The sequence below is a fragment of the Lepisosteus oculatus genome, chromosome 28 (genome assembly GCF_040954835.1).
Source record: "Lepisosteus oculatus isolate fLepOcu1 chromosome 28, fLepOcu1.hap2, whole genome shotgun sequence".
Taxonomy (NCBI): Eukaryota; Metazoa; Chordata; class Actinopteri; order Semionotiformes; family Lepisosteidae; genus Lepisosteus; species Lepisosteus oculatus.
In genome coordinates, this window is record NC_090723.1 from 10,152,325 (window position 1) to 10,178,369 (window position 26,045).

The 26,045-nt window shown below is 55.8% G+C and overlaps 1 protein-coding gene across 1 annotated transcript in view; it reads left to right on the plus strand.

Moving 5' to 3' along the window:
- Positions 1 to 2,301: 2,301 nt before the first annotated feature.
- Positions 2,302 to 26,045, plus strand: part of LOC102695806 (junction plakoglobin-like) — a 28,973-nt gene continuing 5,229 nt past the window's right edge. The window contains exons 1-9 of the mRNA XM_006638378.3: positions 2,302 to 2,448; positions 20,808 to 20,860; positions 21,069 to 21,233; positions 21,750 to 22,000; positions 22,564 to 22,802; positions 23,764 to 23,965; positions 24,216 to 24,360; positions 24,492 to 24,595; positions 24,695 to 25,033. Of these exons, the coding sequence (XP_006638441.2) occupies positions 20,848 to 20,860; positions 21,069 to 21,233; positions 21,750 to 22,000; positions 22,564 to 22,802; positions 23,764 to 23,965; positions 24,216 to 24,360; positions 24,492 to 24,595; positions 24,695 to 25,033 (1,458 nt within the window). The 5' untranslated portion in view covers positions 2,302 to 2,448; positions 20,808 to 20,847. The remainder of the gene's footprint in view (positions 2,449 to 20,807; positions 20,861 to 21,068; positions 21,234 to 21,749; positions 22,001 to 22,563; positions 22,803 to 23,763; positions 23,966 to 24,215; positions 24,361 to 24,491; positions 24,596 to 24,694; positions 25,034 to 26,045) is intronic.

Sequence of the window (26,045 nt, forward strand, 5' to 3'; positions counted from 1 at the left end):
CAGATGAAATAAATAAGGGCCAGGCCAGCGGAAAGCAGCTATTGCACAAACAACGAAAGACCGTGCATGCTCACTCAAAAGCCAAAGGAAGGACACAATAATGAAAATCTCCGCAGGCCTGTTTTTCTAACAGGAAAGGCAGCTCTTGCACACACTGTCATTAGCCCTGAGGCAGCAGCAGGACGCCAGTGGCCTGAGATACTCAACAGCTCAGGACTCAGGCCTCGGGCCAGCAGCACATCGGCTCCGCACGGCAGGCTCCGGGGGTGCAGAGGAGGGCTGGGGGCAGTAAGCTCTTCTCCGGGGACTGGTCTGAAGGAGGGTCATGGAGCAGACCCAGCAACCCTGGACTGATGCTCCCGGCCCTGCTGAGCTCCTGAGTCCTCGTCAGCCTGTTCCCTGACAGGCAGTCCCCTTGCTGGCACCTGCTGCCCCTGCGCCCCAAAAAGATCTGCTTTCTCTGCAGCTGCCCCCCCAGCTCAAGCAGAAAGCAGAGCGAAGAATCCCGAGACAAGATATTTATAGTCCTTCTCTAATTTCTGCAGGACCTGTATTCTTATTTTTCTTTCTTTAGCCTCGTTCTTGTTATCTCTCTCTTCATTTAAAGCTAAATGAAGAATTCTGCTACACGGGCAGATAGAGCTAAAAATGAACACCCACCAATATTCGAGCCATGTTCGGCTTATTTGTTACTCAGCAGTAACAAATACATCAGGGTCTTTGTGTCCTCTACCAGAGCACTGAGAAAACGTGCCTGTCAAGCACTGTTGCTGAGTAAGCCTCTCTTCTCCGGGAATGAGAACTCAAGTGAGAGCCTCCGCACAGGTAACACAGAGGGCCACACCTGCCAGGGCCTGACGTTCCCACGCCACACCTGTCAGCTGCAGCCTGTGAACCAGGGCAGAGGCTGCAGGGCAGGGTGCTGTCTGTGAGCTCCAGGGCGGGACCAGTGTCAGTCTGTATCTCGAGTGGATTATTAGGTGTTAATTCATTATGTTTGGGTGGAGCAGTGGCTCTGTGGCTAAGGATCTGCGCCTATGGCTGGAAGGTTGCTGGTTCAAATCCCAAATCCCAAGAGGAATCCTACTCTGCTCTGTTGGGCCCCTGAGTGAGGCCCTTAACCCTTAACTAATGGAGCAGGACTTTGTGTGCAGAAAACTGTATTGTTTCACTTTGTTTTATTTTAGACTCTAGCAATAAACTTATTTGTTACAGAACTCCTGAGGGCAGAGCTCTGGCCCTGGATTCCTGGGGTGCTGTCTGTGAGGAGTTTGTATGTTCTCCCCAGGATCGCGTGAGTTTCCTCCAGGTACTCTGGTTCCCTCCCCACAGTCCAAAAACATATTGGAAGGTTAATTGGCTTCTGGGAAAATTGGCCCTGGTGTGAGTGTGTCTGTGCGTGCCCTGCAATCGACTGGTGTTTTGTCCAGGGTGTACCCCGCCTCGTGCCTATTGCCTGCTGGGATAGGCTCGGGCTCCCCCACGACCTTGAACTGGATAATATGCTTAGAGAACGGATCGATGGATTATTTGTTTTTTTTTTTTCATTGACGAGCATTATTTGAATTAGCAGATCTATTCAACGTATGGTTTGCCTTCGCATGCAATTTGTTTAAATTCATTTCTAGCAGTTCTTCCTCATTTAAGCAAAAAGCTCAATACGTTGCTTTTGCCCTCGATCCCGGAGCCACAGTCCCAGCGCGAGCCCTGGGGACTGGCTTTGCTGGGAGCACGAGTTTCATCTCTCTTCAGCACGGGGCAGAAAACACGACCTCAAAGTTTCTGGTCAACACAAGCGGATAAAGGTCATATTGAAGTGTTCATAAGGTCGTAAGTCTTGTTCGTGATAACAAGGGGCAGTACTAATGGCGTTGAGACTGTGTTCATTTACCAGCAGGCCTGTGACTCACTACCTGTCTGGGCACAGTTTCATCACGTCACACAGGTGTGGCTCATTTCCACTTTACCTTTGCTAGGTATCCTGATCTCACGAGAGAAAAACACGAGGGGGCGGGGCATTGTGGAGAGAGGTGACAACGCCTTGTGTAACACACGCCCCCCCGTGCACGCCCCCACACGCCAGCAACCAATGAAAAGCTTTGAAGGGCGGGTCTTTATTGAGCAGAGATGATTGACATCAAGACTGAGCGCTCCGCTGGTTTTATCTTAAGAGCGATTGGCCACGTTCCTGCCACTCATCTAGCGCTGGGACACACCCTTACTGCCCTAACGCCCAATGGGCGCACGGATTCCGAGCCGTGGGCGGGCCGAGGCAGTGTGGGCGGTGTCTGGAGGAGAGCGTCGCTGTCTCTCGGTTATTGTTCAGTCGGGTCCGGAGTCTGGTGGTTGTGGGGATTTGTGGCGGAAACGCTGTGCAACAAACTTTTTTTTTACCCCGTTCGCCGAGTTCCTGGATTCACGGACGAGATCGACTATCTTTTTTCAAAGGTAGAGAATGTTTAACTGTCTTTTTTCTCCTGAGCGACGGCCAGTATTTGTACTAAACGAGGATGCGGTCTGTACTTCTGTGCGAGCGCTTCGGTAGGGGCTCGGGCTTCCCAGTTTCTCCCTGATGCGGCTGCTTGCAGTCTGTTGAAATGTGGGAACGGTGTTTGTTTTCAGCCTGCTGTTCGGACAATGTGGACGTGTTGCTTATCGGTGTCTGTCTCCTTTTCCAGTGCAATCTCTATCCAGGGTGTCGCTCGTGTTATTATTCCGAGAAGGAGAAAGAAAATGTTGCGCCGGTGTGTGGAAACTTTGAGGACGGTCTCGGCAGCTGTCACTGCCTTGAGCATTAAGATGGCCAGTAACTGTGCAGCTACAGGCGAGACTCCGTGTCTGAATGGGAGCTGTTTCGGCTCTTCTTGGGAGACAGGTGGGGTGCTGCCGGGCCGTGGGCAGCTGGTGTGTGCGGGGAGTTTTCCCGGTCCACACAGCTGGAGAAAGTTGCAACATTGTAAGTCTGAGCGGCGATCCGACGTGTTGAGCAGAAATAAGCTGGAAGAGTTACGGTGCGCGGTTTACCGAGGGCGGGAGCTCTCCCCTACTACACCGGAGTTTGTTGGGCTCGTCCCTGGCTGCGCTCCGCAGTTCGGTTCTGCCGAGCAGTCCTCATTGTGTGGCTGTGCTTGAGCAGGGCGGCTCTTCCTGTCCGGACTGCCGCGCACACCCGTGTGCTCCGGGCGGTGAGGCGCGCCCACCCGTCGCGGTGAGCAATTGTGGGAGCAGCTGGGGGGGGGGGGGTGGGCGAGCACTGGTGCAGACGGAAGCGCGCCTCTCCCTGCCTCCCGGGGAGGGGGGCGCCGCCGCACAGAAGTTACATTTTGTCAACTTCCCCTGGCTTTTCCCGACTGATTAGCGACATTTGACGTGTGAATTTCCAGTCCCTTTAATGAGTCGCACTACATTATCACCCGCAGTTTTGAAGTCTCCAGTTTATCTTGTGCATTAGTCGTCCAGCCCAAAGGGGTTCGGTTCTGATTCCAGTGTGCTGCCCCCCGCTTCTCCGCCTTTGTCGTGAGCGCCTGCACGTTGTTGCGGCTCTTGGTGGAGCTGACGGTAAGGGGCGGCTGTTCCGAGCGGCCGGGCTGGTCGCAATGTAAACAAGCCCCACCCCCACGGGCGGCAGACCGTCCCCGAACCGGACCTCCCGCCCTCGCCGGTTCTGTTACTCGTCCCCCTCTGTGCTCTGGGGCGGTTTGAACCTTCAGCGACACCAGTGGTGCGGGCTCCCCCGGTTAGCGTTCCTCTTCTCTGTACGCAGTGATTACCCGATTATAAACCCGTCCAGACTTGTCCACCTTAGACGGGAGTCTCGGCGCCTGCGGGGCGGGGGAAGGTGTCGACCTGGTCTTGTTGACGCGGAAGGTCCGCCAGCTCGGACGGGCTGTTGACGAGTGACGAGAGCGAAGCGCGCAGGGGCTCCTCACTGAGGGGTGGTGAGGTCCTTAAATCGAGCCTGTTTCGTTTCGAGTCGGAGATCCGATGCTGTGAGGCTGCCGGAGAAGCGCGCGCGGCTGGCAGGACCCTCTGCGCGAGGGGGCGGCGCATTCCACTCATTCCATCGTGGAGCTGCAGTCGGCGCCTCCAGAGCAGCGACCGGGGGCTGCGGAGGCACAGAGAGCGGTGAGGCAGGAGGCAGCTGTGAACTCTTGACCCTCCGCGGCCACAGCAGAGCCTGCCTGCCTGCCTCTTGCGCTGGGAGGAAGGAGCGACCCTGTCCTGTCGCGCTCCAGTCCCAGTGCTGGTGGGATGGCCTGACAGGCTTCCTCCAGGGACCGATCTCCCTCTGCACCTGTGGGGCACTGGTCTGTACTGTGGGGGGACAGCTGCTGAGCCCACTGCTGGCATGCCCGCTGTTCTGTGGGGCAGGTGCGATGGCTCTGCACCTGTGGCTGGAAGGTTGCCGGTTCAAATCCCGCGGCCGGCAGAGGAATCCTACTCCATTGGGCCCCTGAGCAAGGCCCTTGACCCCAGCTGTGCCAAGGGCACTGTACAATGGCTGATCCTGTGCTCTGACCCCCAGCTTCTCTCCCTGTCTGTGTGTCTCATGGAGAGCAAGTTGGGGTCTGTGAAAAGAAATTCCTGATACAAGAAATTGTATAGGGCCAATGACGTGATCTGATCTGAGGTGTCATGCTGATGGCTCCTCTTGCCCAGGAGAAGCAGTGGGCTCTGTGAGGCAGGTTGTGGGTTCGGGGGCCCCAGGTGCCCTCTGCCCCTGTTGCAGCGGTTTGATCTCCCCCACGTGCGCGAGAGAGCTCGTCTCTTCCCTGTTGAGCAGCTGTGCGAGGGGACCCCCAGAGCCGCGGGTTCTTCAGGAGCGAGGAGGAGGATGGAGAGAGGAAGCAAGCTGCGGGCTTGATTCCTCTCGGGGGAGGGGGAGCTCTGCACTGTGGCTTGATATCGTCAGCAGAGACAGGAGAGGCATGTCCAGTCACACAGCGATTTCATCCCACTGTTAGCTGGGACACAGCGCTCACACTCGCTCAGTGTCTGTGAGCCTTCGTGGGCACGGTGTCCAGCAGCTTGCAGTCGCAGTCGGGTTTCGGATTCACATCGTTTGTGACCGAGGCGAGCCAGGGCTGGCGAGACTCCAGGTGTCGGCTCCTTCCCTGCGGGGGTGCTGGTCAGCCCCCCGATCGGAGCCTCTCCAGAGCAGCGGAGTGGCTCTCGGCGGTTTTCAGAAGGTGGCCAAGCAGCTCAATGTTTCACATTGAAGCCACGTCTCGGCCGGTCAGCTGGCCCGAGGCTGCACTCAGAGGGCCGGCGCGCGGGGGGAGGCCACAGCTGTCACTGTGAGACTCGCCAGGTCCTCCTGCAGGACAAGCGCGGCTGACAGCAGGCCCCTTCGCTCTATATAGGTTAATATTTCCCAGGGCTGCCAGTTTAAATAAATAAAACTGCACAGATCTTTTCAGGGGAGGCTTGGATATGAGCACAGTGACGCTAAAAGCTTCTTAATTCCCCATGCGGGCTCCATCAAGCCCTGCGCTACTGTACATCATTCTTCCTGTGCGTCGGCGGGTCTGTTGACGCGTGTTGAAGGTGACGCTGGAGGTGAAGCCCTGTCCCAGCCTGGAGGGCGGCTCTTTACGGGGCGCGGCAGAACCTCAGCAGAGCCTGCTGGAGTGTGGCGGGAACAGGCCAGGGCCCGTGGACACCAGCTGCTGTTTCGGCTCGTCTTTGGGCTACCCGATCCAACTTAATTGCATTAATTAAATCATTACTCTGCCATGGCAATCCTGGCATGACTCTGCTCGTTAGTGAGGTCTGGTGGAGCCTGGGGCACTGAAGTCCTTAGGGCTTGTGCTTATAGTCTGTACTGTGGTAAAATCACAGTGCAGTGCGTGGTAAAAGTGGGGTGAAGTCTGGAAAGGCAAGCTCTGCTGCAAAGTGGGAGACACTGCTGTGCAGCAAGTGGTGGGGCGCAGGCTGGCGGGGGCCATGTTCCCTGCCAGGATTGGGGTCACCTCTGCTGCCTGTTATTTTCTGCGCGGGCCTTCTGTCTTGCAGGGGCTCCTGGGTATGGCCCAGCATTAGGAGGCTGTCGGCTATTAAATACACTCCTCCGTTCAGCAAATGTGTGTGTGTGTGGGGGGGATGAGCTCCTTAACAGGGCTGTCGTTTTTTAATTGCTGTGTTTAATAGGTTGTGTCACTGCTTTTAGGAGTCCCATTCAGCAAATCCCCTCTCCAGCAGAGCCTCTCGGTGCAGATGTGCGTGTTGGCCATTGAGCGCTAATCTCTCCCTCTGCGAGCAGCGCTCCAGATGCCCTCCCCGGCAGGCGGGTGATATCTCGGCTTCAGCCCGGAGGCCAGGGCCTGCTCTCTCACAGAGACCCGCGGGGGACGTGCCGGCCTCCAGGCGCTTGTGTCGGCCTGAAAGCTCAGGGAAAGAAAACCGCGTTTGTGGATTTCATGGCCAGGAGAGTGGTTTTTATGTCCGGCGGGGTGTTGGTTTAAACTGGGAGGAGACGGGCTCTCGGGAGCCATGGAGGGGTCTGCTGTCGGCTGCACCTTCCCGGGCTCCTCCGTGACGTGTCCCCACCCCTCCCCAGAGCTCGGTGCAGCTTTAATAGCAGATCGTCTAATCCCCATCGGACCATGAACAAAGCCCTGGGGAATCTCCTTATCTGGGAGCAGCAGTCTTCTCAGCCCAGATTAACATAGCGCCGCTCGGCTAATCCGTAGGGGTTTTAAAGCTGCACCCAAATGAATGCCTGTTGATGCTGGTAATCAGAACCCAGACTCATGACCTCGTCCTCCTCTGTTTCTCGGACCCTGAGATGTCAGTCTCTCTAGCCCTCTGTTCCCTGTGGCCAGAGCACAAGACCTCAGGGCCGCCAGCAGCTCTCCCAGGTGAACCGGCAGCACTTGTAGGTTGGTCCACTATTGTAGCAAATGAAGGGGGGGATAGCACAGTATCTGTTGCACCTCTGGGTAAACGTGGGGCTCCCCACAGTTCCCTCCCCTGAAGGAAATGGTACAGCCTGATTTCCCCGGGACGTCCTGTGGAGGACAGCAAAATCCTAGCGGACAGTGCATAATGGGTCTGGACACTCTCGGGCCTCCCAGTTTAAGACAGAAATGTGGTTTCTAAAGGTTGAAAAGTCTTTACATTGTACATGCTGTGAGGAGACATCGGGGGCGTTTGGGGGCCAAGTTGGGGACTGTACGGGCAGGAGGTATCGGACACAAGCTGTGCGTCGGTGAGCTGCTGTTCTCTGTCCGAGACCATGGGTGCTGACAGCTGTACCCAGCGCGGCCGCATCACCCAGCATTGACAGCACAGCATGCCACACAGCGGGTGCCCTCTGCCCTTCACACCCACATTCGCTGTTTTAGAATGGAGCCACAGACCCGTTCGCTGAGCTGCTCTGGCTCCAGCAGTGGGGGAGTAATTAAGCTTAATTTGCTGCGTCTGAGGTTCTGGCTGTGCCGGTTGTGGTTTGTGTTCCCCGGAACCGCCTCTCACTTCCTTTGCACGGAGCGTTTGGAAGTGAAGGTCGCTGCTTTGTGAAACATTAGAAAGAGAAAGCCCAGGATTGTCAGAGGCGCCCTATTGATTTTTGCTAGAAAGCATGACTGGCCTAATTAGTGTCTGCTCGTTGGCCTCTGATGGTTGGGAATCGACTAATGGATGTAACGGAGACGCTTCCGTTGTGTGGAGACCTGGATCAGCTGAGCCGCCGGCCCCTTTTAGACACGAGGACTCGGGACCCCTTAGACAAGCCGTGAGCCCTCTGGCCTGGCATGCAGAGCCCCCCCCGCACCGTGAATCCCAGCCCGGCGGAAAACTTGGAAGGAGCGCGTGAGAGCTCTTCCTGCGGATGTGGGGAGGGGCCGGGACAGACAGCGGGCGACTGAATCGGAGTGACGGGAGAGCTCCGAGGGTCAGTCACATCCCTCCGGAGGAGGACAGGCTGGGTGCTTTGCTGGTGGAGTTGCAGCTGGACAACTGCCTCTTAGACAGAGGTGCCGGACAGAGGGACCCCAGGCGTGGCGAGGGGTGTGAGGACGCGCACTGTGCTTTGTGCGACAGCGAGTGCCTTTGTGTGTATTAAACCCTACGGCTCTCATGGGCTCCAGTCAGGATCTTGAGCCTGCTGCCAGCTCCACTCAGCTCCACTCAGCTTCTCTCTCACTCAAGGCGCTCAGTGCTCTCGTGCTCTTCTTCTCTGTCCTCTGTGCCTCTGGGGTCTCCCAGCCCTCAATTCCTTTGGCTCTGGAGTGCAGCTCTTCCCAGTCCTTCCCAGTGCTGAGCTGAGGGCGGGAGGTGTGCGAGTTGTATTTGCATGGCCCTCCAAACCTTTCGATAAAGCTCCTTGGAAATCTCTGCCCCTCCTCTCTCGCAGCCCCCCAGCTCCATGTCTGCCTCGATCCGAGAGTGCCTCCCCTCCCAGACCTGTATGGCCATTGTGATCCAGTGGAAACCTCATTTCCTGCTCACAATGATAAAATTATCACCGCTGCTTGTTTCCCAACATCAGAAACCCAATTAGTAATGATCCGACTTTCCGGTAACATGGAGATAAACTCTTATCTGAGCTGGAGGAGACCTGGGGCTGGGTTACTCTGAGCCAACCCAGGCTCTCCACTGGCGTATAACTAACACACACATCCTGAAAGATGTCAATTAAATGATCCGGTTCTGGCTGGAGCAGGGTTCTGCAGAGAGCTGTGGACTGGAACTCCTGCATGTTTGGCTGCCGTGCCTCATGTGAGCATGTGTTTTCTTACAAGTTGTATTTCAAAGTCTGAAAGTGTCTTCGTTCCGTGCTGACTGTCCCTGGAGTCTCTCTCTTACCTCCGTTTGGTGGGGAGGAGGGCCTGTTTGTGGAAAGAGGACAGGAGAACAAAACCTCTCCTCCTGGTTCCCAGGCCCCTGTGGCGATGGGTGCGAATTGTCAGAATGCCAAATTAATATTTCTCCCTTTGTTTGATTCCCATACACTTCTGCCCTCATCTTTCTTCACGTCCCCTAGATGCCCTGCTGGGTGTGTGAGTCCCCCTGGCGTCCTGGGGCATCTGTACCCAGGACACGCAGGGGGTTCAAGCACCCCTGTCTCTGCGTTTCTGGGGTTCGAGTTGACAGCAGAACAGACGATAGCTTCATCTTCTGGTGGGAGGGGGTTCTGTCCACAGACCAGCATGAGAAACGCTTTGCTCTGGGAGGGGGGGGGGACAGATGAGAATAGGTGTTCTGCTGCCAGTTTCAGGTGCTGGGACCTTTGCTTTCATTTCTAGAAGCATACAGTTACAGTGGTTGCAAATGAGAGGAGACTGTAAAACAGCTTTTTCTGACTTGCAAACTCTAGTTTGCTCTAGACCGGCTCTCTGTGCAACGGGGCCGGAGTTTTCTCTAGACCGGCTCTCTGTGCGAAAGTGCTGGGCTTGCTCTAGACCGGCTCCCTCACTCTCTGTGTGAGAGAAGAGCTTCCTGTTGTCAGTCCTAAGTGCACTTGTGTCCTGAGGGCCTGGGGTGGTTGTGGAGCTTGAAGTCATCAACTCGCCTGACGAGCTCAGTGTGGTTTATGTGGCTGGTAAACCCTGGAATGGCTTAAACTGCTGTGCAGTGGAGTTTTCCTGGGATTGGATCTTTTAAGCATCCCATTACCCGGGTGAAGCAGTTTGTAAGGATGTATTCTGTTTATTCGGGTTTTTACTCACACCTGAAGAAGGCTCCACGGCCGAAACGTTGTTTTCTTTCTTCTCTTTTCAGCCTGGAATAAACCTATTACTTGTTCCTTTATATTCTATTTATTACTGCTTTGCTTCCTGGGTCCTCCAAGGGGGATCTGAGCTCCCGTTCTCCTGCGGTGCGCGGCGATGAGCTCCAGTGTGTGAGACCGCGGCAGGGCGGCTGGGCTCCCCGCTGCCAGCAGCTGGTTAACTGTCTGAGAGAATAAAAGCTGTGCTCCTGCCCCTGTCCCCTTGCCAGCGCCCACATTCCCCTGAAGAATTCATGAGCTGTCGTCCTGGCTCTGTCCCGGGAGACACTCATGCATATCACCTGCGAAGCGCAGGGCCGGGTCTGGCTGTGCCACCCGGCGCGGGCCTGTCCGCTCTGCCACGCTCCAGTGCCCGCGGTGTCTCGTGGCGTGGGCTTCGCTCGTGCTGATTCACTTATCTACTTGGCCGAAACTCAGCAGGCCCCTCATCTGGCATGAAGATGCACTTGGACTTAGACATTCCTGCTGTTGTTCTGCAACTCCTGTCCGTCTGTGTCTCTCCATCCATCGGTTCATCCCTACTTTCCTCCTCACTCTCTTTTCATTTATCTGCTTCCCTATGCTCCCTGTGTGTGCTCGTTAGCCAGGGGGCTTCAAGGTCGTTAAGCTCCCTGGTGCTCAGGCTTGGCCCAGCGGGTCACTGATTGCTTTGCTGCGGCAGCAGCAGCAAACAGCTGCAAACAGCTGGGTTCCACTTCTGCAGCTGTGCAGAGAAACGGATCCCAGAGCTCCGGGCCATCTGCTCAACCCAGGGAAACGGGCCAGCGTGCTGGACGGCGGACTGCTTTTCCGGGCCCAGAACGGCCCAGGAGAAACCACAGTCGATCAAAAAGGATACATGTGGAAATAAAGACTAGGGTGAAATCCCCCTCCACCATCCTGAGAGAGAATGTCTGTGTTAAGTGCCCTCGCAGCAAACTGTAAAATCAGTAGTAGAGAGTATTTTTAGAGCCACCCCCCTCCACAACATCAGATTTAATTACTGTCAGATACTCAGTCTGTTGAACACAGTGCAACCCAGCTCCTGCTGCAGCTGCAAATTTTAAACACAGTTCTGACTGCAAGTGCTGGCTGCCAGGAACTGCTGTGATTCTTGTGTTGTTTCTACACCCTGGCTCCTGCAAGTGTCCTTGGCTAAGTAACCTGATGGCTTGTGCACAGGCATCCCTCCCGGCCTGTCCCGGCTGAGCTCCTGTGCCCTGTGTTATCGGCAGGTACTAGCGATGGCTGCAGGACACTTTCTCCCAGGGTCTCTGTCATCATTGCCAGAAGCTCTGTCACCCTGCAGCCCACTGCAGCTCAGCAGGTGTGAGCCTGGCCTGTACCTGGATGGGAGACTCCTGGGAAAGCTGAGGTTGCTGCTGGAAGAGGTGTTAGTGGGGCCAGCAGGGGGCGCTCACCCTGCGGTCCATGTGGGTCCTAATGCCCCAGTATAGTGATGGGGACACTATACTGTAAACAGGCGCCGTCCTTCGGATGAGATGTAAAACCGAGGTCCTGTCTCTCTGTGGTCATTAAACATCCCAGGGCGTTTCTCGAAAAGAGGAGGGGTGTAACCCCAGCATCCTGGCCAAATTTCCCATTGGCCCTTACCAATCATGACCTCCTAATAATCTCCATCTATGAACTGGCTTCATCACTCTGCTCTCCTCCCCACTGAGAGCTGGTGTGTGGTTGAAAGGACTGGCACATCATCCAGGTGGGGCTGCACACTGGTTGGGGTGGAGGGGATCCCCATAACCTGGAAAGTGCTTTGAGCAGAGTCCAGAAAAGAGCTTATATAAGTGTGAGCAATTATGAATTATATTTCACAGCCCCCTCGTTCCTGTGTGAGCTTGGCTGGGGCTCGCCCGATGCAGTCTTTCTGGGCGCCATTCTTCCGGGGTTCAGGCTGAAGACCTGGGGGCTGGGTGGGGCCGTCGGGCCTGCGCCTCTCCTCAGTGTGCTATTTCAGGAATGGCCGAACGTCTCCCGCTGCCCCAGGTCGAAGCAGCTGGATGGGCTCCCTATCTTGCTCTGGGGAGCCCCTGGCCCCCCGAAGCAGCTCGGCAGGATTGTTAACGCGCTGAGACGTTGCCCTAATGCCTTGTGACTGTTTGAACTGGCTGAAGCTAATTTCATTAAATGCGCATTGAGTCATTCTGGACACTTCCCAAAAACAGAAAGGAATAGGCATCCGGAACCTTAGCACAATCCCAGGAATTCTGGTTCCCAGTGGGATTCTGGCTGTTTTTGCACTGGAGTGAGGTTGATTTTTGTTGGATTGCTGCTCTCTGCTCCCCCGGGGGCTCGAATGCTTGCAGGAGAGCTGCTCTGTGCTCTGACCGGCCTGGGCAGTTGCCCTGGGGGTTATGGGGGGGCTGCTCTCTCTGTCTCCCTGCCGTTCTGAGGAGGGGGGATTCTGGGAAACGGGGCAGAGGTTGACCTGTTAGAGCACTGAGGTGACCTGGGTGGTTCTTGGGTATAAAACAGACAATAGGCCATTGATGCACCCAAAATAAACGACAGGTTCTTTTTCGCCTGTTTGTTTTTCTTGGCTCAAATGTCTTCGTTTTCCTTTTATATAATCTCTCCACTCCCTGATAATATACGCGCGGGTCGGGTCAGGTGAGCTCAGGATGGCCCGCCTGCTTGTGAACGATGAGTGAAGAAGCCGGATCTCGGACTGGTCGTGCTGCACGTCCGCCCTCTGCTCACGGTCGTCAGGCCCATCCCTGCGCCCCGCGCGGGACGGTTTCGCTGTCTCCGTCCCGCCTGCGCCTGCAGTGTTTAATTTCAAGTCCCACCCCCACACCCTCTTTCAGCCTTTGAGATTGGAGTGATATTCACTGTTTCAGCACTGTAGGCGTATTTAACCGCGAATTAGGTTAATAATAGTCTTAATAAACTAATTATAGGTTTATTCCATGCTGAAAAAAAGAAGAAAGAGAACACAACGTTTCGGCCGTAGAGCCTTCTTCAGGTGTCACACCTGAAGAAGGCTCCACGGCCGAAACGTTGTGTTCTCTTTCTTCTTTTTTTCAGCATGGAATAAACCTATAACTTGTTCCTTTGCAGCCTACGCATGCTGACGCAGCTACCCACCTGAATTAATAAACTAATGCAAACTTAAACTTCCACAGTTTTAATGCTCCGGCAGCTCTCAAGCTGGGCCTTCTTGGTAATGTGCTATGTAAAAGCGTGTAAACCCAAAACAAATGTGAATCTTTCGATTAGCACGTTTTAAGTTACCATGAATGAAGAGACCGTGGCTAACTGGCTGCTTCTGCTGTGTGATTGAGCACTCCGGCGCACACAGGCCTGCTGCAGTGAGGAAGCTTCTTCCTGCCTGTGTTTCCAGATGAAAAGCATGTTCTCTGCTCTTAATCAACACGGATGTGAAAGATAATGGTCCCTTTTCATCCCAGACGCCTTCAAATCAGACCAGTTAGAACTGGAACCCAGTCCCTCGGCTGCCCGTATTTGTGGCTTCAAGTGCACGTGGAGCCGAAAGAGCGGCTGATAGCATCTCCTCTCCATCGTTCCCAGAGGTGCAGGAGCCGTGGCCGCAGGGCAGAGCCACGTCACGCCAGCGGTGCTTTCTTCTCGTGCTAATGGTGCTTCCATTAGTGCTGCACTGTGATCCGCAGTTCCTTTGCAGTCTCTCAGAGATGCTGGGATTTCATCAGGCCACAGTGAGAAAGTGGAAGGGAGCTGCTCCCAGACTGTCGGTGTTCTTATCTGCCCTCTCCAGTGCATCAGAATCACAGGTGCTTGAGAGATTCTGCACCCCCTACAGTACAGGACACACCCAGCTCTGTCCCTGCTGGCAAGGTAATGGGACTGGGCTGTGTTGAGTCAGTGTGCCTGCAGCTTCTGTGTATGGCCACCGGGAGCAGGAGGTGGTCACAGGCGAACTGGGAGCAGTGATCTGGCTCTGTGCAGTACAGGCAACCTGCTGCCACTGAGTGGGGTCGTCGTTTTAATGGAGGACAGCAGCTCCCCATTCCACTGTGCTGCGATCACGTCCATTTGATTTATCCAAGTTTCCATCTCAGTCTCCTGTCTTGGCTGCTGCATGGCGATGGGCTGCAGTGGAGCTGTCGGGGGACTGTGGTGGGCAGCAGTGCCTCTCCACTCTCCCTGCCTGGCAGACCTGCAGGACAACCTCCTTCCCAGAGGCAGCTGCTCTTCCCAGGCTCCCTGTGGACTGACCGGGCTTGTTCCTGGCTCTGCGAAACACCGCATCACAGTTCAAACTCCCCAGTATTCTTCACCGCTAAAGATCCCCTTGAAGGTGTCACATCTACGCCATTCTGCCTCTTGGGAGTGTTTGAGCCATTTCTATGGCATTGATAGACTTCAGATGAGCTTTCTGTCCATCTCCCTTCTCCGTGTGCGACAGGACTGGGCGGAACCGAGCGATTTGAGAAGGTTTCCCGGATCCTGCCGCCCTCGGAGCACACGCGTTCCAGGGTGCGTGGCGCGGAGGAGGAGGTGCGGGCAGGAGGACCTGGAGAACGATTTCAGAACAGTCGTTCTGGCACGCTTTGGATAACGAGCGTGGAGGAGCCGGAATGAGAGTCCTGCCCCTCGCTCGAATGAAAAGTACAGCGAATGCAAATTGCAGATGAGGAATATGTGATGCAAATAGCCAGCGTGTCAGCACAGGCCCAGGAAGAGGGCTGATTGCTGTGCGCAGGAGCCATTACTGCGTTTTCCTTTCAGCGGTGTTAATGGATGGGGTTAGAAGAGAGGAGATGGCTCAGATAAAAGCCTGTGCTTTCCTGTTTTCGGGAGGGTTGTTGCTTCTGAAGTGCTGTGGGATCCAGCCTGCAGAGCCGGAGGATGGCCATCGGCAGTGACCGGAGAGGATGTCGGGTATCTTAGGATCAAGCATTAATAGAGCTGTGGGTTGGAAATTAGTGTTTCATTTTAATGAGCAGTATGTTGGAAAGAACCAGAACATGAGCAGTTTTTTATTGGAATCTCTCTTTCCTTTAGCAGTTGAGCTTGTCTGATCGCGGCTGTGCTGGATGATGACTCACTGTCAGGCCACATTTAGACCATCTGAGCAGCCTGCAGAGGTCAGATATAGGTGACATAATACCGAGCACAAAGTGGAGCTGACAAACACTGCAGTACCGGACTGGGCCTGATTCAGAACTGCATGCAAAGGGCTGACAATTCTGAGGGCTTTGAAGGAAGACCATGTGCTTCCGCCAGTGTTGTGGTGAGTGCAGTTGTGGGACGGGCTGTGTGAGGTGTCTCTTCTCGGCCTCCTCACCTCTGGGCTGGTTGCTGCTGTCCTGTCCCCTCTCGCTCTGCGCCGAGTGCGAGGAGAAGCAGCTCTCTGAGATTGTGCTGCCAGCGGCCTGTTGAGCACTCAAAGCTCTCCACCTGCTTTCTTTTCTTAGCTCACACAGGGAGTGGCGCGTTTCCCCTTCAAGAAAATCTGCTTCTGCAGGTGTGGCAGTGCTGTGCTGGTGTTCAGGAGCCCCAGGACGAACCTGCAGATTTCAGCTGGCCCTGTGGAATGTCTCGCTGAGCTGGAGAGTCTCGCCCACTCCCCTACAGGCCAGGGTGCCGCCCTGCTCTGCTCTGGGCTCGGGTGCATATTTTGAGGTGACCTGCGAAGTCTGGCAGTGAGATGTATGCGGGTGTTTTTTTCGAAGGGACGACGCACGCGATCAGCTCTTTGATTAGTTCTGGTGTCTGTTAGACTAGCGAGTCTCCCGCAGGTCTGATGTGTGTTGTTTGTCAGCAGCTGCAAATTCCAGCTGTTCTCTGTGCAGAATGAGTCCGGCTTTTCACAGTTCTCCGACAAACGTGCTGGGCTGAGGAGTCTCTGTGACTATCCCTCTGCTTGCCTGCGCTCTTGGTGCCTGAACAGTGTTCAGTCCTCAGGGACTGAGGAGACTGGGGTTTGTGGATGATGCCCATATAAAGGTTCCGTGTGGCTCGGAGTCAGAGCTGGCCTCAGTGTGGGAATGGCCAAGGGCTTATCACTGCGTTCTGCTTCAGCCTCCCGTTCCCAGTAGCACACACCCACCATTATCAGCACTGGAGAGTCTCCCTGAGGTGCCCTCAGCAAGAGGCAGATAACAGGGCAATGATTAACCCAGTAAAGGCCAGTGTGAGCTGCTCCTGCTCTGACAGGATCAAAGTGCACTTTCTTATCCACCTAACAAACAGCACAGGACAGCTGCTTAAACTATGGTGCTGTTTATAGCAGAAATATTGGAACTTGGTCTGCAATGTGGTTTCAGATCAGATCACTTTATTGGCCGTTGGGGTTAAGGGCCTTGCTCAGGAGCCCAACAGAGTAGGATTCCTCTACCGGCCACGGGATTTGAACCGACAACCTTCCAGCCACAGGCGCAGATCCTGAGCCACAGAGCCACCGCTCCGCCTCATTTATTCATATATAGTTTCTTAGGTGTGTTAGTTTTGTTGACTGCTCTTCAAAGTTTCTTTGTACAAAGTGCTGGTTGAGGTTTTCCAGTAAATAACACTGGGGGCCCATGGAGCCGCATGCTCAGACTCAGACTGTGGTGTTTGTGCATAGTTTTCATTTCTTCTAAACAGAGAATGAAGCTCTTCATTGGTTAAGACTCGTGTGATTTGTAAGCGGATCATTAACTGCAGTATTCCGAGAGAACATTGACAGTGACAGGTGTGGTGATGCAGTGGGTGTGGCCAGTGGCAGGTGTGGTGATGCAGTGGGTGTGGCCAGTGGCAGGTCTGGTGTGGTCAGTGGCAGGTGTGGTGATGCAGTGGGTGTGGCCAGTGGCAGGTCTGGTGTGGTCAGTGGCAGGTGTGGTGATGCAGTGGGTGTGGCCGGTGGCAGGTCTGGTGTGGCCAGTGGCAGGTGTGGTGATGCAGTGGGTGTGGCCAGTGGCAGGTCTGGTGTGGCCAGTGGCAGGTGTGGTGATGCAGTGGGTGTGGCCAGTGGCAGGTGTGGTGATGCAGTGGGTGTGGCCAGTGGCAGGTGTGGTGATGCAGTGGGTGTGGCCAGTGGCAGGTGTGGTGTGGCCAGTGGCAGGTGTGGTGTGGCCAGTGGCAGGTGTGGTGATGCAGTGGGTGTGGCCAGTGGCAGGTGTGGTGATGCAGTGGGTGTGGCCAGTGGCAGGTCTGGTGTGGCCAGTGGCAGGTGTGGTCTTCTTTCTTCATGGCTTACTCTGTTTTACCTGGCAAGTCCTCCCTGCAGCCAGAGGTAAGAGATTATCTGTGGAGTCAGATGACAGTTTAAGGTGGTTTAGTGGTTTAAATTTCAGATTTGAAGTTGGGCAGAGATTTCTGCAATCGAAACCTGGAAACAAGAGCCATGCAGGAGGCCTCACTTCAGCCAGTCGATGAAAGAGCTCTGGAGACCGGGGCAGGAGCAGTGAAGTGTGGGTGATTGGCAGAAACTGCAGCAGGCTGGACTGCAGGAAGCTGTGGGAGAACTGGTGCCGCTGCTGTTGCTCAGCCACTGAGACGAAGTCACTCTGCTCCACGCTCTCCGTCAGCGTCACGATGGCGATGGGCTCAGGCCTGCTGAGAGAGGAGTCTCTTGGCCATGCAGCAGTGTCCTTCATGTCCTCTCTTGTCGGTTCGGTGGGCCTTTGGTGGCATTTTTAGCTCCTGCAGAAGCGGTTTGCTGCACTGGTGGGTGTTTTCTTCTTCTCCAGCCCTGGGCAAGCACAAGCGCAGGACTGCCAGGTTTTTCACTTGGATTTTAAAAGTCTTGCAGCTCAGCAAAGTAAAAGTGAAATGCCAAGCAGAGAGAGAATTTCACCGGGCGGCAGGCTTCTCTCTGTGTCTGTCTCTCCCCCATGCCTGGGCCTGGCAGCCAGGCGCTGTGAGCCCCCTGCTGGCCTGCTCCGTCACTGCAGGTCCTGTGTGTGCAGCTCCACTCCCAGAGCCCTGAGAGAGTGCAGATCATATACTGTGTATCTGTGCAGCCTGAGCTCTTCTCTGCCCGGTAGAGACCATAACGAGGTCATGAGCAGTAATCAGCAAAATGAGCCTTTCCCTCCTCCATCACAGTCCTCCCTCTGGAGACAGCTGCTGCAGCCCTGAGTCACTCTCCCAGCCCACGGGGTGACTCAGGAGCCTGGACTCTCTCCGCGGCTGTGGGAGATGGGTTTAGGGGAGCCCGGACTTGTTTGTACATGCTGGCGAAGCAGTTTCACGCCGCCCGGCTGGCTGCGGGATGTGTCGATGCCGTCATGAGGGAGGGGCGCTGGGTGGGACAGGAGCTGTAGGCCTCAGGCATGTGAGTGTGCAGGTCCCCGTGAAAGGAGATTGCTCAGAGCCGCTCCCCACTCCCACCTGCGGTCCTGTCCGACCGATGATGTCGCTTCGCAGATAAACCTAAAGTTTGCTTCTGCAAAGTTTGATCTTTTGGGGCGTAATCTGTTGGTAATGGCATATAGTTTTGTGTTATAAATAACTCACCAGGGGCTGTTTTCCATGTGCTCTGCTGTCTGGTCAGCTGACAGAGCCTGACAGCATCGTGGTGGTGGTGGTGATGATGATGATGATGGTTTCTGGGGTGGGTTTCCTCATGACTAAGCTCATCCACAAGAGGGGGTCATCAGCAGCCTGCTGGTGGCAGCAGCTGGAACTTGTCCCTTTCAGCTCTGTGACTTCCTGCTTTGTGGAGTCAGTCTGGCGGCATGGTGAGGAAGAAGAGGGGTGCAGGGGGGTTCAGTTCAGGCCAGGGTGACGGTGAGGTAGAAGAGGGGTACAGGGGGGTTTTGGATTCTGCTCAGGGGAAGCTGTGGCTCTGGGGAACCCAGACCAGGGGGGGCTGGCAGGGCCGGTGTACCCCAGTGGTCTTCAAGACCCCAGGCTTCATCTGCCCACCAGCCTTCTTTTCGCAAGGCTGTGCTTCAGAGACGAGGATCAAGTATTCATTCCCGAGTCTGTTTTTCTCAAGTCACACGTTTTTAAACTACTGCTTTCAGCAGAAGAGGGAAAACAAAGCTGCACACTTTACAGGGAGCTGTGTTCCACAGCCAGCCTGCTCCGGAGGAGCCAGCCACGGGGGGGTTTGTTTGGAGGTCACGTTCTCAGCAGCTCTCCTGGATCGGGGAGACGCTGCGCCTCCCAGCAAGAATCATCGAACCGTTTTCCCAGCCGCTCGGCGGATTCTTCAGAGCCGTGATTGTTTCTCTCCGTGCCAGCGACGAGCTGGGGGGGCGCCCTGGCCTCTCGCTGAACACGGAGCAAATTGGCATGTTGCTGCTGTCCTGTCCTGGCGCTCTGTCCTCTCTCTCCTCTCCTGGGTATCCTGTTGGGTTGGATTGTCCACTTTCCCAGAACTGGGACTCCCGGGAGATCGGGTGTCTGCAGCTGCCTCGAGACCCCCCGACAAAGATGCCCACGCCTGCCTCAGCTCCCAGACGGGCCAACATGCCGCCTGGGAGCCAGCTGTTATCATGCCCTTCAAGATCTCTTCCAGCACACAAATGAGCAGGAAACCTTGCCTGCAGGTGGTACTGGGCTTGCGCAGGGCAAGGTCATAAAGCCAAAACACATACTTTGAAAGCTCATCTCTGCAGCAAACTCCATTCTGATTATTGTAAATTCAGATGGCGCCAGATGCCCGGCAACATGGGGAAGAATGTTCCCTTGTCGGCGACTGGAAAGACCAGTATGCTGATTGCTCGGGGGTGGTTTGTGCTTTGTAATGCAAAGTAGTCCGAGCTCAGCTGCACAGGAAACCCCGATGAGCCACTCATGGGGAAAGTGAGGCAAGCAGAGCAGAGATACCTTATACCCTCTATAAACATGTGGTATTCGACAGCTCAAGCTGCACATGTTCTTTTCCATAAACAGTACAGCACAGCAAAACATTTACATATGTCAACAGTAATGAGCAGGAGCTGTAGAATCATTGGAAATCCCCTCGTTCCAGGTTAAGTGAGCTCTAGTGTCACAGCACCGTGCTGCGCTCTGGCGCACGGCTCTCGCACGCTGCACTGCTGCCTCCTCTCCCGGCGCTCGCCTGCAGTGCTGGGGCAACGGGCTCGACCCTACCGACTTCCTCTTCCTCCCCTCCAGAGCTCGTGAGAGGAAGAGCTTCTGAGGTGCTCTGCAGCAGTCTGTACTTTGGGGGTGACTGCTGCCATGACTGTGGGGGGGCGTAACTGTGGGTCATATTTTGAAGATGTTCCTGGCTGGAGTGAAAGCACATCTGGAAATATTCTGGGAATAAAGGAGTGATCAGTCTCCATGACAGAGCTGGCACACACGTAATGGGCTCTGCTCACGCTGAACCTCTTCATTCGCATCCCGGTTCAAAGGTCACGCATCGGGCCAGACTTGGGCAGTCAGGACAGGGGGCGCTGGGGGGAGGCAGTCCTGTTCATCTCCCATCATGCAGCTGCCGCAGAGAGCCGGTGTCGGTCAGGGTTCTCCAGGGTAGAGCAGGCAGGAAGGCGTGGGGCTGCGATCGGCACTTCAGCTCTTTCCCACTGGGCTATTGGGAGCGCGCAGGCGCTGCCTGCTCCTGCAGAGAGGGCGACAGAGGGCACCTTCAGGCCCCCGTGTTCCGATCGCCTCAGTAAGGCTTCATGAGTAACGACTTGGCCTTTTCTTTTAAAGTTTGATGGAAGCTTAGGTGAGCACGGGTCTTCAGCTGTGAAGTTTGCAGGGTGTTTGCTTTTTCAATACTCAACCTGCAGCTTCACTTATGCCCTTCAGTGAATCTTGGAGTTAAAGTGTGCGTTCACATTCCTCTCTCCCCTGTGCGCCCGGGCTTGGAGGAGGAAGAGGGGGCTGGTGGGCGGAGGTAGTGGGGGGGGGTATTTGCTGACCCCCAGTGCCCAGCGCAGCGCACACAGGGATCAAGTTGCACCCTCCTAGGCTACGGGACAGGAGGAGCCTCCTCAGCCCAGCCCACAGCCATGGGCTCCGAACTGTCAGGGAGATTTAGTGCCATTCCAGTCCCAGGGTCTCTGGGCTCGCCTCCTGCACAAACTGCACTGTAGCGGCTCAGAGCCTGTGGCCATTTCCTCAGGCTGCTCTCTGCAAACACACAGGGTCAGGACACGTTGCCCACAAGGCTTGCTCTTGGCTCTGACAGGGTGCTTTTGTCTTGCAGGTTCTTCTGAGGGGCTGGACGCTGACACCTGGAGGCTGCGATGGCCATGCAAGGTGAGGCCGTGACCACGATTGGTTCAAGTTTGGAGACAAGTGCTTTAAGCCCTCTGCCCTGCTGGGAGCAGGAGAGCCTATATAAGCTTTGTTATAAATTAGAGAGTTAAGCCTTTGATCTGTGTCTTGTCTGTCAGTAAGCTTTTCATCCTGAAATCCAGAAAATGAGCTTGTTCTCCTCCTCTCCTCTCCCGCACTCCGTGCGCAGTGACCGAGTCGACGGAGAAGGTGCACCAGTGGCAGATTGACTCTGGGATCCACAGTGGCACCTCCACCACGGCCCACTCCATGCGCGGATTCCCAGAGGAAGACGCGTTCGAGACGAAGGGCTACACCATCACCACGACCACCTACACCACAGAGAGCCCTGCAGGTACAGCGCAGGACCCCACCACGCTCTGCGTCACCTCAAGATCCCACAGTGCTCTTGTATTTGGTGTCACCCCAAGGTCACATAGAGTGCTTATCCTCAGTGTCACCCCAAGATCTCATAGTGCTCTTACACTTAATGTCACCCCAAGATCTTACTGCACTCTTACGCTCCGTCACCCCAAGATCTTACTGCGCTCTTGTATTTGGTGTCACCCCAAGATCCCACAGCACTCTTACGCTCCGTCACCCCAAAATCTTGCAGCACTCTTGTGTTTGGTGTCATCCCAGGATCCCCCAGTGCTCTTATGCTCAGTATCACCCCAAAAACCCAAAAGCGCTCTTGTGCCTGATGTCTCCCCCACTCTGTACGTCTCGGTGGTGCACCGTTCATCTTTTAGCTAAGACGCCTGCTTCTGGGCGGAGGGCTGTGGTTCACTGGGAGTCTAGTCCACCCCTGAGGTGGCAGGAATGCGTGATCATGTGTTAGTGTGTGCTCACACCCGCCTTGCCCACACAGATGTGGAGTCCCAGCTCGCCCTGACGCGGGCGCAGCGGGTGCGAGCGGCCATGTACCCGGAGACCGTGATGGGGGAGACCATCCTGTCCACGCAGATCGACTCCAGCCAGCAGACCAACGTGCAGAAGCTGGCCGAGCCCTCGCAGCTGCTGAAGACGGCCATCATCCACCTCATCAACTACCAGGATGACGCCGAGCTGGCCACCCGCGCCGTGCCGGAGCTCACCAAGCTGCTGAACGACGACGACCAGGTGCCACACGTGCTCCTGCGCTCGCGCACATGCTCCTCACGCGCGCACGGGTGTGCTCGTGCGCTCGCCTGTACCCACATGTGCACACATTCCCATGCTCACACGCCTGCAGCCATGTGCACGTGCACGTGTCCAGTAGGGTAGGTTGAGAGTTTCCTAAAACCAGTTTATGCACCAGCGGCGGTGCCAGTCCACGAACCAGAACCGTGGCTCCCTTGCTTTGTTTTGTTTGTGCTCATCAGTCACTTACTTGTTTTAAAACATAACAAAAACCTTTCTGCATACTTTGGCTATTAAGTTAATTTGCTACAGTTTTGCCTCTTAGTAGCCGCGTGTGTTCAGACCTCAGAAAGTACCAGCCAGGAAAGCTGACTGCTTCCTGGTTGAAGAGCTCCTCGCACTGTTAGCAAGGAAAGGGACAGTCGGTTCCCGGCTGGTCCAGTCTGGCCCCCCAGAGGATCCCCTGTAATTCAGCTGGTACCGCAGTTCTCCACTGCATCTGGTTGGCTGGACAGTGGGGGTGCCAGCAAGGGGACTGAGTGTGACCCCGCTGTGCCCCCCAGGTGGTGGTGAACAAGGCGGCGATGATCGTGAACCAGCTGACGCGGAAGGACGCGTCGCGCCGCGTGCTGATGCAGTCCCCGCAGATGGTGGCGGCGGTGGTGCGGACCATGCAGAACACCAGCGACATGGAGACGGCGCGCTGCACCGCCAGCATCCTGCACAACCTGTCGCACCAGCGCGAGGGGCTGCTGGCCATCTTCAAGTCCGGGGGCATCCCTGCCCTGGTGCGCATGCTCAGGTACGCCAGCCGCCGGCCAGCAGGGGGCGCTGCAGCCCTGCATACAGGCATGCAGCAGGGAGGCCAAGACACCTTCGCACAGGTCTCCTGCAGGACAACACTGACCCATCGGGTGCTGTCCTATGGATGAGTCTTAAAACCGAGTTCCTGACTCTCTGTGGTCATTAAAAATCCCAGGGCGTTTTTCACAAAGAGTAGGGGTGTTACCCTGGTGTCCTGGCCAAACTGCCCCCTGGTCTTTACCATTCATGACCTCCTAATGATCCTTTTCTCTGAACTGGCTTCATCACTCTGTTCTCCTCACTGAGAGCTGGTGTGTGGGGAGCAGACTGGAGCATCATCCAGGTGGGGTTGCACACGGTGTGGTGGGCAAAAAAGTGCTTTGAGTGGAGTGTCCAGAAAAGCGCCATACAAGTGTGAGGAATTATTATTATTGTGATTATTATGATTGATTTATCATTAATGGGGACTCTCCTCCATGTCCACCAATGTGTAGCCCCACCTGGATGATGTGTGCGCCAGTCCACTGCATCCTTTCTCCACTAAACAGATGTGAAGTAAGAAGGGTCTCCAGGCTGGGCACTACTGTATGAAATCACGTGTGAGCCAGCTGGCTGTTTCATACTTGTTGCGGACATGCGTAAATGAATGCACATATGAGGGAATACACAAGCTGAGGGGCCCGTAATCTCAGGGTACTGGGTTAATGTGCCATGTCGGGTGCAAGGTTCTCTAATAACCCATACTGGGCAGCAGCAGTATTGGCGGTATCTGCGCGGAAGAAAGGCCTGGCAATCTTCCTCCGTATCCTGCCATGAGAACTCTACGGATAGTGGCGGTGGAGCTGTCCATAGGGTCGCCATGAGTCGATACCGACTCGGCAGCACTCCACCACCACAAGAGCACTCGGTGCCAGGCGTCTCCCCTGCGGTCCCCCTGACGGTCTCTCTCCCCCCCCCAGCTCCCCCATGGAGTCGGTGCTCTTCTACGCCATCACCACTCTGCACAACCTGCTGCTGCACCAGGAGGGCGCCAAGATGGCCGTGCGGCTGGCGGACGGCCTGCAGCGCATGGTCCCCCTGCTGAAGAAGAGCAACCCCAAGTTCCTGGCCATCACCACCGACTGCCTGCAGCTGCTGTCCTACGGCAACCAGGAGAGCAAGGTGTGTGAGCCAGAGATCAGAGAGGCGCGAGCTTCTGTGGTCCAGCTTCCTGTGGGGTGGGATTCCCAGACCAACGCACTCGATCTGCTCACATACCGTCTTTGTGTTGGTACTCTTCGCGCTCTGTGGGGTGCACACAGTGTTGTGCTAGTCAGTGTGCCTTTGTACGTGTCCCCCAGGTTGTGCCCATGTGTGCGTGCCGGCCTGTGCCCATGAGCTGACGGCAGTGCTGTCTCTCTGTTCTCCCCAGTTGATCATCCTGGCCAACGGTGGCCCTGAAGGGCTGGTGCAAATCATGCGCAACTACAACTACGAGAAGCTGCTGTGGACAACCAGCCGTGTGCTGAAGGTGCTGTCTGTGTGTCCCAGCAACAAGCCGGCCATCGTGGAGGCAGGTGAGTCACACACGCCTGTCGCACGGCTCTGTCCTCCTGCAGGCGGCCGTCCGCACGCCTGGCACACGCCTGGCACACGCCTGTCGCACGGCTCTGTCCTCCCTGCCTAATGTTGCGCCCTTGTCCCTCAGGTGGGATGCAGGCCCTGGGGAAGCACCTGACCGGCTCCAGCCAGCGGCTCATGCAGAACTGCCTGTGGACTCTGAGGAACCTGTCCGACGCCGCCACCAAGCAGGTGAGCAGGAGAGGAACCGGGCCAGAGCCCAGCCCGGCCCAGGCCCACGTGCTTCTCTGGTAACATGTTGCTCACTTTTCCATGTCCTCTCATCTGCAGGACGGGCTGGATGGGCTCCTGCAGGTCCTGGTGTCCCAGCTGGGCTCGGACGACGTCAACGTCCTGACCTGCGCCACGGGCATCCTGTCCAACCTCACCTGCAACAACAGCCGCAACAAGACGCTGGTGACGCAGAGCAACGGGGTGGAGTCGCTGATCCATGCCATCCTGCGCGCCGGCGAGAAGGAGGACATCACCGAGCCTGCCGTCTGCGCCCTGCGCCACCTGACCAGCCGCCACTCCGACGCCGAGGTGGCGCAGAACGCCGTGCGCATGCACTACGGCATCCCTGCCATCGTCAAGCTGCTCAACCAGCCGTACTACTGGCCCGTCATCAAGGTGAGAGGGAAACACCGCGGTCCCGGCTCTTCATCCGCTGCCAGGGCCTCTCCGGCCGGCACAGGCCGCAGGGTGTGTGTGTGGCGGGGAAGCAGAAGGACAAAGGTCATGGATGAGGATGCGCACTGCAGTGGGATAGAAGCTGTTCTTGAGTCTGGTGGTCCTTGCTTTAACAGTGTGGTACCGCTGGCCAGAGCGCAGGGGGGTGAACAGTCTGTGGCCGGGATGGCTGGCATGATGCCCAGAGAGTGGTGGTGGCGGCTGGAGGGGTGTGTGTGGTGTTGCCCCAGCTGAAGAGACAGGTCTCCACCATCTCACTGACGTTGCCTTCAAGAACGTCTCTCGATAAAAAAATCAGAGCAGGGAACCTCTGTCAGGGGCACGTACCACGAAAGCAGAACCCACTGAGGAATTAGAAAAGCAAAAGTAATTTAATGATCAAGGATTGTTAATTAATCACATTGACTTCAAAGAAGAAGTAATTAGAGAGGCCTGAGCCGGTGGGAATCTGTTGAGTGAGTGAGAGGACTTGCTGAGCTCATACACACACACATGCCCACACACACTGACAGCCCAGTTCTGAAGAACAGTGACACACTGATTTGGACAGAAAGTCACCCAGTTAGTTTAGTTAATTCCCTTCCCAGGCTCCGTGGCCTGGAAGCACAAGACTCCACCTAGTTCACTGCATGGCCACCCCCGGCTCTGCTTAAGCCTACCCCCCAGGTCTAGTTCGGGGCCTCTGAAGACCCCTGCTCATGTCGCAGCCTTGTCTGTCTGCGCACGCAAGCTGGCGTGACGCTGCTTCCCAGAATTCCCTGTGCATGAACAGGGGCTGTACTGGCCAGCTTCAGGGTCAACACACACAGTTTTGACCCAGGACAGTAGGCCAGACAGACCGGAATCCATGATCCCAAAATTGATCCCAATCAGGGGTCCTCAGTCCTGTGCCCCTGGAATTGCTCATGCTTTAGCACGAGATTTAAACAATAAAAATATCTGCTGGACTGAG